General features: G+C 41.5%; 1 protein-coding gene and 1 long non-coding RNA gene across 2 annotated transcripts; both read left to right on the top strand.

Moving 5' to 3' along the window:
- Positions 1-1,134: 1,134 nt before the first annotated feature.
- LOC106794902 (uncharacterized) lies at positions 1,135-1,837 on the top strand. The gene is made up of 3 exons (XR_001382963.3): positions 1,135-1,304; positions 1,448-1,566; positions 1,699-1,837. It is a non-coding gene; the product is annotated as an uncharacterized lncRNA (long non-coding RNA).
- A 2,425-nt stretch (positions 1,838-4,262) lies between these two features.
- LOC106794824 (uncharacterized) lies at positions 4,263-4,928 on the top strand. Its single transcript, XM_014762711.1, has one exon. The coding sequence runs from the start codon at positions 4,263-4,265 to the stop codon at positions 4,926-4,928; it is 666 nt and encodes a 221-aa protein (XP_014618197.1).
- Positions 4,929-13,761: the final 8,833 nt, after the last annotated feature.

Here is a 13,761-nt window from a genome sequence, read left to right as displayed (position 1 = left end):
TTTCTAAAGTCTGTGTGCTGCCTGTGACTAAAGCCTTAAAATATTCAATTTTCTTTGCTTGTTGTCATTGTGACATTTTCATGGTACAAAATTAAATTCAACAGCTACTATTTTGTGGGTTATTAAATCCAATTTATGGTTCAATGATTAGGATGGATGAAACAATGTCTAATTCCAATCTAAAATTGTTTCTGAACTGAGTACAATATAATTCATTGAAGCTAAATGCATGCTCTACATATTTCCCAAGAAGTTAGCTATATGTGCAAATAACATGGGTTTGTTTCCATCTATGTCCCCCAAGTTACTTTAGGGCAGGTTTAGGTAGTTGATACACAGATTTTATCGAACTGAGTACAGCCTTGGGCAAAAGATGAAGTATAGATTTTATTGAACTCTGTCTCCTACTATCTACCAGTTTTCTTTGTTATTAACAAAGAGGGATGCTAGGGGAGCTAATATGGTAAAAAGAAAAACCAACCTTTTTCCAACTAATACCATTGGAAGAGGAACTACAAAATTCCAACTGGTGGAGTTCCAATCCAATTATACAAGTCTTAACTACCAAAATTACTAAATTGCAAGAATTTATTTACACAATTGTACTATGGATTTGTACAGTTGCTGAATTACAAGAATTCTAATTTTCAAAATGCAGTTTGATAGGGTTAGAGGTTAGTCCTAAATAACATAGGTCTCATTTTCTGTGGCTGTTTTTTTGCATCCATTGTGAAATTAATTTTTCCTTTGAGTCTGAACTAGCAGAGAGTGAAAAGAATCGTGTTCATTCTAAGGAAAAGCCAGTTCAAGCAACTACGGGATCAAAAACTGATGAAGTTTCCCACTTAATTCTCTACTTGTTACATAATGGTTTATGCTACTTTAGAACCAAATGGAAATACTGCCTTGCTTTGCTTTGAGATAATTGACTCACAGTAGGATCATTATCGTCATCATTATCCCTTAACATCCAAAACCTATGGATGTCACACTTTTGTCCAGTCATCACAATCTAAAAACCATGCCAAGAGATAAGAACAAAATAGAGAAACAATCCGGAGCTTCGCCAGCACTTATCTATATATATATATATATATATATATATATATATATATATATATATATATATATATATATATATATATATATATATCAAGAAACAGGTCATCGATTTAGAAAGGCATTGGAGGAGCTAGTGTGGCTTAGTCGCTAAGTTTGTTACGATAAAGAAATTAATTCAGCAACAAATACAATGGGTTCTCTTATGGCAGGATGGGACTCTCTGATCTTGGATCCTGAATGAGGTACAGATAATTAATTAATTAATTAGTATTAGTGTTGTTTCTTTCTCGTATTATGTTATGCACTTATGCTTCACCTCTTGGTCGAGTCTAGATCATAAGTCACTTGTGATTTCTGACGGAGGAAAAATTTGTTATTGTTGCAGCTACAATAGAGAGGAATTGATCACTCACCAAAGAAGAAATTAATGCTTACTGGAGAGTAAAGAAGGAGACAGAGTTAGAACACCTCAGAGCTATGTCCAAACTGTATGAGACTATTCAGGTTTTTTGACTTTGAAATTAACTACATCTCTACATTTTTTCCCCTTCTATGTGTCACAAATTCACACACACACACACACATATATATAAAAGCTAGTAATATATTTTGATGTTTATGATGGATAGTGGACAGGCCCGAAAATTTGAGGATTTAGAGAATTCTCATAAGTCAAGTACCGTGACCTTGGCCAGCATAAAGGAGTCCTTAGGCATGGACGTTGACCAGAAAAGTTTAGAGCAACTTATCAAGAAAAATGGTTGGTAAATTAAATCACAGATAGTAATTGCACAATTTGGTGTATTATTATGAATCCCTTTAAATGATTAATATTTTAGAGCAGCCCGATCTTCTTCCTTGACATAACGTTGGACATCATGTGCAGCAACTCCAGCTTTCCTTCATTGTCTAAGTGCTTATGTATGGATCACAGTTTCAGAAAATTCGAGGCTAGCCTCTCAACTTCCCATTCTACTACCTAGGGATTCCAATTGGAGTTAATCCGAGAAGAACGGTGGGGTGGGAACCCATTATCAGAAAATTCGAGGCTAGGCTCAACAAATGGAACCAGAGAAGCATTTCTATGGCTTGCAGAATTACCCTAATTAATGATGTCCTAACAGCGCTGCCTATGTTTTATTTGTCTTATTTCAGGGCCCTTACGGCAGTGATTAATAGGCTAACTGCAATTCAAAGGAAATTTCTCTGGGGTGGCAGTTGTGAAGGGAAGAAGATAGCTTCGGTAGCTTGGAGTAAAGTGTGTGCCTCTAGAGCTATGGGAGGCTTGGGAATTAAAGACATTAAGGCACATAACAATGCTCTCCTAATTAAATGGAAATGGCTGATATTTCACCAATCAGACCAGCTTTGGAGCAGGATCCTAATTTCTAAGTACAAGGGATGGAGTGGTTTGGACCAGAGGCCATCAAAGAAATACTTCTCTCAATGGTGGTCTGACTTAAGGTATGTTAATCAGCACTAGGACATGGAGGATGTCTCCAAGCAATTCTCTTGGAAGGTGGGTAGGGGAGACCAAATTCTTTTCTGGAATGACCCTTGGGTTGACGGCGAGGTACCTCTTAAAGAGAAATTTACAGAATTATACCAAATCTCTTCCCAAAGATTACACATTGTGGAAGACATGGGTTATTTTTCTGAAAATGGGTGGGAATGGACTTTATCTTGGAGAAGAAATTTGTTCGACAGTGAGATGGGGGTAGCTTCAACTTTTATAGATCATATCGCAGCTATCAGAATAAGTGGCAATCTGAAGGACACCTGGCTGTGGGGAGCTAAACCTAATGGGATCTTCTCTACCAAATATGCCTATAACCTTATTAAAGCTGAACAATTCTCTGAAGCTCAGGGTTCGGGTTTTCATCAGCTTTGGGACCTTAAAGTCTCTCCTAAAGTTCTATCTTTTGCTTGGAGACTGCTTTGGGATAGACTTCCTACTAAGGATAATCTATCTAGGAGACAAATTCAGCTTGACAATGACCTATGTCCACTCTGACAAAGTCAACCTGAAACTGCCTCCCATTTGTTCTTCACTTGCGACAAAGTGTTGCCTCTGTGGTGGGAATTCTTTACTTGGGTCAAGGAAGATTGAGTTCTCCAATATAGCCCAATGGATAACTTTCTCCAGCACTCATCTACAGCTGGAGGAAAGGACACCAATAGAAGATGGAAGATTTGCTGGTTGGCTGCTAGAAAGTCAATTTGGAAATCCAGGAATGACTTGGTGTTTCACAATCATTCGTTTGACATCTCTAAGTTGGTGGCCAATTGTATTTTCCTCACTTGGACTTGGCTCAAGGGGTGGGAAAAGGATTTTAGTGTTCCTTTACACCAATGGTCCTCAGCAATGTCTTTAGCCTTTGCTTAAGTTTTGCTTTGTAGGGTTGGGGTTGTGGTGTTTCTCATGTGGGGCTCATGTCTTTTGTATCTTATCAGGAGATCTTTCTCCTGTGTTAGTTGTAGTACCCCTGGTACTCTTATCTATTAATATAATATAATTACTTTTGGCGGTTAAAAAAAAAATGCATCACAGTTTCACGTGGCCAACTCGGGGTTTATGAAACTTTACCCCGGAGATGGAATTAATGCTTCATATGAGTTTTTTCACGTTATATATCATGTCCACGACTATAGTTTGGTATCTATATGTGTAATGACTTCTATTTTGTCACTTACAATTCTGCATAACAACTCTGTATTTCTGGTTTGTTTGAAAAGGGATGCAAAAATCCCAACAGATTTTAAAGAGAGAATATTGAACTGGTTTGGCTTTGTGGTTAAGGAAAGCATGCAGTACCTTTTATTTGTCTGCCTTGTAATCCTAATTAAATGGCTATTATTTAATTTGCTACGTAGCATTGATACACTTATGTTGGAGACACATGCAAGCATACACTTATGTGCAGAGGTACTAAAGTACTCACAAATTTTGTGTCTTGTCATATTATAAGTACCAAGGACAAGGCCCAAAACCAGAGTAATTTTGAAGCAGAAAGAAGGTTAAAAAGTAAAATTGAGTGCAATATAGAGGTGTTGGAATAGGCTCAGCAACTATGGAATTTGGGAAAAAGCATAGGCATGGAGGCAGATACAGACCATTTTGACTTTATCCAAAACTATGCCAATATGGAATCCAGAGACAGAAAATAAGCTATGGAGTTGGGTAATAGGAATGCCCATAGATGAATATTCTATCCTATAACATTAGAGGGATAGGTAGAGGTATTAAATGGGCCTCTATCAGGAACTTGGTTGGGAAGCTGAAGGTTGACCTTCTCTGTTTACAAGAAACAAAGAGGGACTCTTTTGATAAGGCAGCTTGCCAGGCCTTGTCAAGGCACCCAGATATTGCTTGGGAATGGCACCCAGCTGTGAACACTGCTGCGGGGCTGCTGTGTGTTTGGAATAACAAAAACTTCCAGGTTGATTTTAGAATTTTTGAAAAGGGGTTCATTATGTTGGAAGGGGTTTGGTTGGTTGACATGCAGAGAGTTGTTGTGGCCAATATTTATGCTCCTTGTGATATAGAAGGTAAAAGACAGTTGTGGCAGAGTTTGAGTAGAAGGAAGATTCAGTCCCAAGTTAATTGCTGGTATCTTGTAGGGGATTTTAATTGTGTTAGACATCCCTCTGAAAGAATGGGAAGCAATCACAGTAATCCAGATACTAATCTTATAGCTAAATTCAATGATTGGCTTGCTGCTATGGAGGTAGATGACATTCCTTGTGTGGGTAAGCCCTTTACTTGGGTTAGGCCAAATGGATCATGCAAAAGCAAATTGGATAGAGTGCTAGTCTCTGATGAATGGTTAACTAGGCTGAATAAATGGAACCATAGAAGTATATGAATGGCTGGCAGAATCACTTTAATTAATGTTGTCTTAACAGCATTGCCCTTGTTTTTTATGTCTTTTTTCAGAGCCCCTACAGCAGTGATTAATAGACTTACTGCCATTGAAAGAAACTTTCTTTGGGGTGGTAATCTAGAAGGGAAGAAGATAGCTTGGGTGGCTTGGAGTCAAGTGTGTGCTTCTAGAGAAAGGGGAGGATTGGGAATCAAAGACATCAAGGCTCTCAACAAAGCTCTTCTAATTAAATGGAAATGGTTGATGTTTCAGCAACTAGACCAATTTTGGAGCAGAATTCTGACTTCCAAGTACAGGGGTTGGAGAGGATTAGAAGAGGGGCCTCCAAAGCAGCATTTCTACTTAGATCTAACAATGTTGATTGGGGTCCTAAACCTTTTAGGATATTAAATTGTTGGTTAACAGATAAACTCTGAGCCTCTTCGTGCACTGTTGGTAAAGGTCCTCAACGAAGCCCACGTAGCACACGACATCTCAGTCGAGGGTTTTGAAGGCATTGTTAATCATATAACTACCAATAACTATATCGAGTTCACAGAAGAAGAGATTCTTGTCGAGAGGAGAGGGCACAACAAAGCTCTACATGTGTTTGTCAGATGCACGGACCATGTCGTCGCTAAGGTACTCATCGACAATGGTTCAAGTTTAAATGTGATGCCAAAGACCACCTTGGAGAAACTTCCTTTTAATGTGTCACGTCTAAAGCCAAGTTCGATGGCAGTACGAGCCTTTGACGGTAGTCGGCGGGAGGTGATGGGGGAAATCGACATCCCCATTCAGATAGGCCCCCACACTTGCAACGTGGTTTTTCAAGTGATGGACATAAATCCATCCTACAGCTGCCTTTTGGGGAGGCCCTGGATTCACGCGCTAGGAGTGGTCCCTTCGATGCTTCACCAGAAATTGAAATTCGCGGTTGGTGGACTCTTGGTGATAGTGTTAGGCGAAGAAGATATGTTGGTGAGCTGCCCCTCCTCCGCACCATATGTAGAAGCAGCGGAAGAATCATTGGAAACAGCTTTCCAATCCTTCGAGGTAGTGAGTTGTGCCTCTGTGGAAACGAGTCTGTTGCTACCTTGTATCTCTAATGCGGCCCTAATGGTGGCACGGGTAATGCTCAGGCACGGTTATGAGCCCGGAATGGGTCTGGGCAAGGACAGCCACGGGAATGCTGATGTGGTCGACATTAGGGGGAACCCGTACAAATATGGGTTGGGGTATGAACCTGGGAAATCAGGAAGAAGGAATGCGCCATCAAGACTCCAGGCAGATAGGGCATGGCCCGGCCATGTTAGCCAGTGTTTCACTAGTGTCGGGATAATGTTCGAGGAAGAGGTGGCGGCAATAAGAGAGAAATCTCCACAAGATCCGCCAAGTTTCGTGCGGCCATGCCATCCCAATTCCCAATTGGGGAACTGGCGTGTGATGAGCCAGTCGGAAGTCTATACCGCTGATTCAATGTAATTAGAGGCTATAGATTCCTTTCTCTTTTGTTTTGTGAAACCTACCTTATTAAATAACAAAGAGATCTTGTTTCATATGTTCTTGTGATTCCACTTTTTCTCATATCATTTTGCATGTTTTTTTTGTTTTTTGTCTTGATTGGTATAGATGTGAGGGTCGATTCTTTGAGGATCCTAACAACGAGGGTTTGATAATCGATTTTGACCGAGAAGTAAGTCAAACAATAAACGAAGAAGAGGAAGAGGACGTCCTTTCAACAGAGTTGGAGAGGTTGATCGCTCAGGAAGAACGCGAAATGAAGCCTCACCAAGAGGAAACCGAACTAATAAACTTAGAGACTGGGGAGGGAAAGAAATAAGTGAAAGTAGGAACCGGCATGACCGCACCTATCCGCCAAGGTTTGATAACCCTTCTTGAAGAATATCAAGACATATTTACATGGTCATACCAAGACATGCCAAGTCTGGACCTCGACATTGTGCAACATAAGTTGCCATTGAATCCTGGGTCTTCCCCGGTTAAGCAAAAACTACGAAGGATGATACCTAAAATGTCTTTAAAAATTAAAGAAGAAGTGAGAAAGCAGTTCGATGCGGGTTAATTGGCTGTAGCTCGATACCCGGAGTGGGTAGCCAACATTGTCCCAGTCCCAAAAAAGGACGGCAAAGTACGAATGTGCGTAGACTATCGGGACTTAAGCCGAGCCAGTCCTAAAGACAATTTTCCCTTGCCACACATTGATATACTGGTAGATAATACAGCCAAGTTCGCCCTTTTCTCCTTTATGGATGGTTTCTCAAGGTATAATCAGATAAAGATGGCACCCGAAGATGTGGAGAAGACTACTTTGGTCACCCTATGGGGAACATTCTACTACAAAGTGATGGCCTTCGGGTTAAAAATGTTGGGGCAACCTATCAACGTGCCATGGTAGCTTTGTTCCACGACATGATCCATAAAGAGATAGAAGTCTACATAGATGACATGATTGCCAAATCTTGGACCAAGGATGAACACCTCGTCAATCTGCGTAAGCTATTTGGAAGGCTGCGGAAATACCAACTAAAACTAAACCCCGCCAAGTGCACCTTCGGGGTGAAATCGGGGAAGTTATTGGGATTTATCGTGAGCCAGAAAGGGATAGAGATAGATCCTGAGAAAGTGAAGGTCATCCTTGAAATGCCAGAGCCACGCACGGAGAAGCAGGTTCGAGGTTTCCTGGGCAGATTGAATTACATCGCGAGATTTATCTCATAACTCACCCCTACCTGCGAGCCCATCTTCAAACTATTGCGTAAGAACCAGGCGGTCCTGTGGAACAGCGACTGCCAAGAGGCCTTCGAAAAACTCAAACAGAGCCTCGCGAATCCCCCGATGCTCATGCCACCTATAACAGGAAGACCTCTTTTCCTGTACATGACTGTGTTAGACGAGTCTATGGGGTGCGTGTTGGGTCAGCACGACGACTCTGGGAAAAAGGAACAAGCCATTTACTATTTAAGCAAGAAGTTTACCGCCTGTGAGATGAATTACACAATGTTGGAAAGGACATGTCATGCCATGGTATGGGCGTCACATCGTCTTAGGCAATACATGCTCAGTCATACCACGTGGCTTATTTCCAAAATGGATCCCGTGAAATACATCTTTGAGAAGCCGGCCCTCACGGGACGAATCACTAGGTGGCAGGTACTACTATCTGAATTCGATATTGTGTACGTCCCCAAAAGGCGATAAAGGGAAGCGCCTTGGCAGATTATTTGGCCCAACAACCGCTCCCAGATTATCGGCCGATGCACCCTGAGTTCCCGCACGAAGACATCATGGCCCTATTCGAAGAGAAGCGGACACACGAGGATACAGACAAATGGATTGTTTGTTTCGATGGGGCATCTAATGCTTTGGGCCATGGAGTAGGGGCAGTCCTTGTATCCCTAGATGATCAGTGTATTCCTTTCACGGCCAGGCTAGGTTTCGATTGTACCAACAATATGGCCGAATATGAAGCGTGCGCCCTTGGGATTCAAGCGGCCATTGATTTTGACGTAAAGCTACTCAAAGTGTATGGAGACTCGGCTTTGGTAATACGCCAGTTGAGAGGAGAATAGGAAACTAGGGATCCAAAGTTGATACTTTATCAAACTCATATCTTGAAGTTAGCCGAATTCTTTGACGATATTTCTTTCCACCACATACCTCTGGAAGAAAACCAAATGGCCGATGCATTGGCCACCTTGGCATCCATGTTTCAACTTGCCCCACACGGGGAACTGCCGTACATTGAACTCAGATCTCGGGGCAAGCCGGCACATTGTTGTGCGATAGAGGAAGAGCGAGATGGGAAACCGTGGTATTTCGACATCAAACAATATGTCGAGAACAAAGAATATCCACCAGGGATTTCCTATAATGACAAAAGAATGTTAAGGAGATTGGATACTGGTTTCTTTGTGAGTGGTACCATCCTGTACAAACGGAACCACGACATGACCCTCCTACGATGCGTAGATGCCAAAGAGGCGAACTACATGATTGAGGAAATTCATGGGGGTTCATTTGGGACATATGCCAATGGGCAAGCTATGGCCAGGAAGATCCTTAGAGCAAGTTATTACTGGCTCACTATGGAAAGCGATTGTTGCGCCCATGTAAGGAAATGCCATAAATGTCAAGCATACATAGACAATGTCAATGTTCCGCCACATCCTCTGAATGTCATGTCCGCCCCTTGGCCTTTTTCCATGTGGGGGATAGATGTCATTGGGGCCATCGAACCCAAAGCTTCGAATGGTCATCGCTTCATTCTCGTGGCGATAGATTATTTCAGCAAATGGGTCGAAACGGCTTCTTATACCAATGTCACGAGGAATGTGGTGGTCAGATTCATAAAGAAGAAGCTGATTTGTCGATACAGACTCCCTAGGAAAATCATTACTGACAATGGCACCAATCTGAATGACAAAATGATGCAGGAATCCAGCATCATAACTCCACCCCCTATCGGCCAAAGATGAATGGGGCTGTGGAGGGTGCAAATAAAAATATTAAGAAGATTATTCAGAAGATGACGGTGTCATACAAAGATTGGCATGAGATGTTTCCTTTTTCCCTGCATGGATATCGAACCTCGGTACGAACTTCTACTGGGGCAACGCCATATTCCTTTGTTTATGGGATGGAAGCGGTACTCCCATTTGAGGTAGAGGTCCCTTCCCAGAAGATATTAGCGGAATCGGGCCTAGAAGAATCAGAGTGGGCTCAAACACGCTACGACCAACTCAACCTTATTGAAGGTAAGCGCTTGACGGCCATGAGCCATGGGCGCCTCTATCAACAAAGGATAAAGAACGCGTTCGACAAGAAGGTACACCCGCACAAGTTCAACGAGGGGGACCTTGTGCTAAAAAAGATATCCCACGTTGTTAAGGATAATCGAGGGAAGTGGGCCCCGAATTACGAAGGACCTTTCGTTGTGAAAAGGGATTTCTCTGGGGGTGCTCTGATACTCACCAACGTGGATGGAGAGGAACTACCCTCGCCCGTGAACTCCAATGTCATTAAACGATATTACGCTTGAAGTCTGGGGCAATTGAGGGAATCACTGCATGTTCTTTTTATTTTTGTGTTTGTGTGTTATTTTTGGTTTCCTCCAGGGATTCCTGTCCGCTGTAATTGTCTCGCCATAGTTCTTTAAAAGAAGAGAATATGGGTCTGAGGCTTCAGTCCTCACTTTGGTTTTAAACCATGTGCAATTTGTAATAACCTGAGCCCTTTCGCTCAGTTCATGGGGTGCCCCAAGCGCTTAATTAAAACTGAACCTAACCAGCTTTCACTAAGAAGATTATTACATTTGAAAACATTCATGCATACGCATACGCATGCATATTTTGTGATAACAGGGGCAGAATCATCTTAGACGACGGTCAGAGGTCGAGACAAGGTCAAAGGTAGAAACCAATCAAGGTAAGACGACGATGCGGTCACGATTTGCCACGCCTTGTTGTTTCCTACTTTCAGGTACTTATGGATGGACGCAAGGAGAGGCTAGGGTCACGACCAATAGGTCGTCATCCTTTGCCTAGTATCCTTTAAATTCACAGTAATTATTACTGTTGTTTGTTTAAAATAAATAATGGATGCCTAATCTACCTTGACTGGGTTCGAGTAAGCGAACACCGACCCGTAGAGGGCCATGCTTATGTCTTCCCTAAAAAAATGGCAGGTTAGCTCGCCTAGGCGAGCTGAGCTCGCCTGGGCGAGCAACCCCTGCACGAAAATGTTTAAAAAGGGGGAGGGGGAAGATTTCTGCACTCAAAAACTTCCCCCCTCACTCAAAAAACACCAACACCACGGGAATTGAGGATTTTCAACCCTAGGCCACTATTTTTGCGCTTTTGCTTCCATTCTTAGTGTTGCTACTCACTCCATCAAGTAAGTATCTCATTCTTGAGCTTTCTAGCTTTCTATTGATGTATCTTGGTCTTCTTTTGGTGCTCTAAATTGTGTGAATATGCCCAAGTCTATGGGGCAATTTTTGCTTTGTTTCATGCTTGATTGGTGTGAGTTAGGGGGTTGTATGGGATGGCCCTAGGCCTATGTTGCATTCTGGAGTATTGGGGCATGCCACATTGCCCCCATTCTCTTGCTATTCATGCTAAAACATGTGCTCACCAAGTGCTCGGTGAAATGCCTCAATGACATATGGGCATGGTTTTGTAAGCTTGGGATTGTGGGACTGTTTTATATGTATAGGGACAACATGAAGGATTTAAAATGAGCACCCAAATGTGATTCTAAGCCTAGGAACCCAAGCTTTTAATTTCAATACAAGGAAGCACGACTTACGCCTAGGAATCTAAGTTTTGGTTTTGAATGTAAAAAGGCATGAATATTTGGACATGTTTGAGAGGTTTTTATTAGAATTTAAATTTGGTTGCCCCATGAGGAATACCTTGCACCTAGGTAGCATTGAAAATACCTTTCAACGGTATGTATATATGTGAATATATATATAGCATGGAAATGCCTTGCAAAGTGTGTGAATATATGGCATAAAAATACCTTGCAAAGTGTGAATGTATAGCAAATAATGCATTTCAAAAATCTGTATATGTAGAATAGGTAGCGTAAAAATGCCTTTCAAAACATGTATATTTGTAGAATAGGTAGCGTAAAAATGCCTTTCAAAATATGTATAGGATAGGTACCTAGAGAAAAGACCCTTCAAATAAAACGTGTATATGTTGAATAGGTGGTCAAGCGCTTTATGAATGTACGCATGTTTGAATGCTTCCCGAAATGAATATATGATGTGGAATTACCCCTCAAGTGTAGATAGATGGCATGAAAGCTCCTTTTCAAATGCAAGTGTGTGCGTGACGTGAGATTGACTCTCCAATGTGCATATATGTATAAATAAATGTGAATGAAACAACAAAAAATTTGTATGTTAAAAAAATACTTCAAATGTGCGTAGGTAGTTTGTGGTAGCAAAATACTTAGGATATGAACATGTGTAATTTTGACACAATACCTTGAGCATGCGTATATGTATTCTTTCCAAAAAAATATATATGTGTGGTAACTAGAATGTTTTGAATATCCTTGTATGTTGATATAAATAGTAGGATATTTTACGCATATGCATGTTGGTAAATGTTCTTTTTAAGGAAATGTGTGCACAAGTTTGTTCTTGTTAGTGTTTAGCTCTACTGAGCTTTAAAAGATTGGCTAAGATTTTGTTAAAACATAAGCACTTAGACAATGAAGGAAAGCTGGAGTTGCTGCACATGATGTCCAACGATATGTCAAGGAATAAGATCGGGCTGCACAATGTACAAGGCAAGATAAAATGTCAAATGAAGAATTGAAGTTGCAGGATCCACGATGTCGGAAACAATGTCCTGACATCCTGCCCGAGAATACTGGAGTTGCTGTACATTGCAAGATAAAAGTCAAGTGAAGCATTGAAGCTGCAGGATCCACGATGTCGGATACAATGTCCTGACATCCTGCCCGAGAATACTGGAATTGCTGTACAATGCAAGATAAAAGTCAAGTGCAGAAGTGAAGCTGCAGGATCCACGATGTCGGACACGATGTCCTGACATCCGGCCCGAAAATACTGGACATATAAATCTGTTATATCTTTAACAGATTATTGTGCAGTTAGCAAGAGATTAGAAGATCTATCTTTAGGAACGAATTAAAAGATCATTAAAGTTCGAATTTCAAAGTAGAAGAGTTCGTTCAGGGATTAAAGATTAAAGATTAAAGATTCAAACTAAAAGATCAAAAGTTATCTTTTAGTTCTTTAACTGCAGATTTTTCAGAAGAAGATAGATCTCCTCCAGCATCAAGCCGTTGCAGCCCAGAAACGCAAATTGCTATATAATCATGGAGGCTGCACGAGTTCTGTACCAAGTCCGGGATTGAAGAGTTATTTTGTGAGTTTTGGGACTTGAGTCTTTTGTGAGCCACCTTGATGGTACCCTAACATCAAGTGTTGGACCTATGTGTGTAGAGTTGATCTCTTGTGTCTAGAGTTGATCTCTAGTGTGTAGAGTTGATCTCCTTTGTTCAGAGTTGATCTCTGGTGTGTCTTTGACTTAATTGTAAACACAGGAGTGTGAGTGAGAGGGAGTGAGCGGAGGTTCTCATATCTAAGAGTGGCTCTTAGGTAGAGATCGCACGGGTAGTGGTTAGGTGAGAAGGTTGTAAACAGGGGCTGTTAGACCTTGAACTAACACTATTGAGAGTGGATTTCCTCCCTGGCTTGGTAGCCCCCAGATGTAGGTGAGGTAGCACCGAACTGGGTAAACAATTCTCTTGTGTTATTTACTTGTTTAATCTGTTCATACGGACACATATAATCTGCATGTTCTGAAGCGTGATGTCGTGACATCCTGTACGACATCTGTCCCCTGGTATCAGAATTTCAATTGGTATCAGAGCCAACACTCGAAATCACAGAGTGAGATCTAGGGAGATAAATTCTGATGAACATGGAGAAAGAAGGCGGACCAGTGAACAGACCACCAATTCTCGATGGAAGCAACTATGAATATTGGAAAGCAAGAATGGTGGCCTTCCTCAAATCACTGGATAGCAGAACCTGGAAAGCTGTCATCAAAGGCTGGGAACATCCCAAGATGCTGGACACAGAAGGAAAGCCCACTGAAGAATTGAAGCCAGAAGAAGACTGGACTAAAGAAGAAGACGAATTGGCACTTGGAAACTCCAAAGCTTTGAATGCTCTATTCAATGGAGTTGACAAGAATATCTTCAGACTGATCAACACTTGCACAGTGGCCAAAGATGCATGGGAGATCCTGAAAATCACTCATGAAGG

This window comes from Glycine max, chromosome 10 (genome assembly GCF_000004515.6).
Source record: "Glycine max cultivar Williams 82 chromosome 10, Glycine_max_v4.0, whole genome shotgun sequence".
Taxonomy (NCBI): domain Eukaryota; kingdom Viridiplantae; phylum Streptophyta; class Magnoliopsida; order Fabales; family Fabaceae; genus Glycine; species Glycine max.
This window is presented reverse-complemented; position numbering and strand designations above follow the sequence as displayed.

Coding starts and splice junctions, on each gene's coding strand:
- LOC106794824 (XM_014762711.1), top strand. CDS start 4,263: ATGAATATTCTATCCTATAACATTAGAGGGATAGGTAGAGGTATTAAA.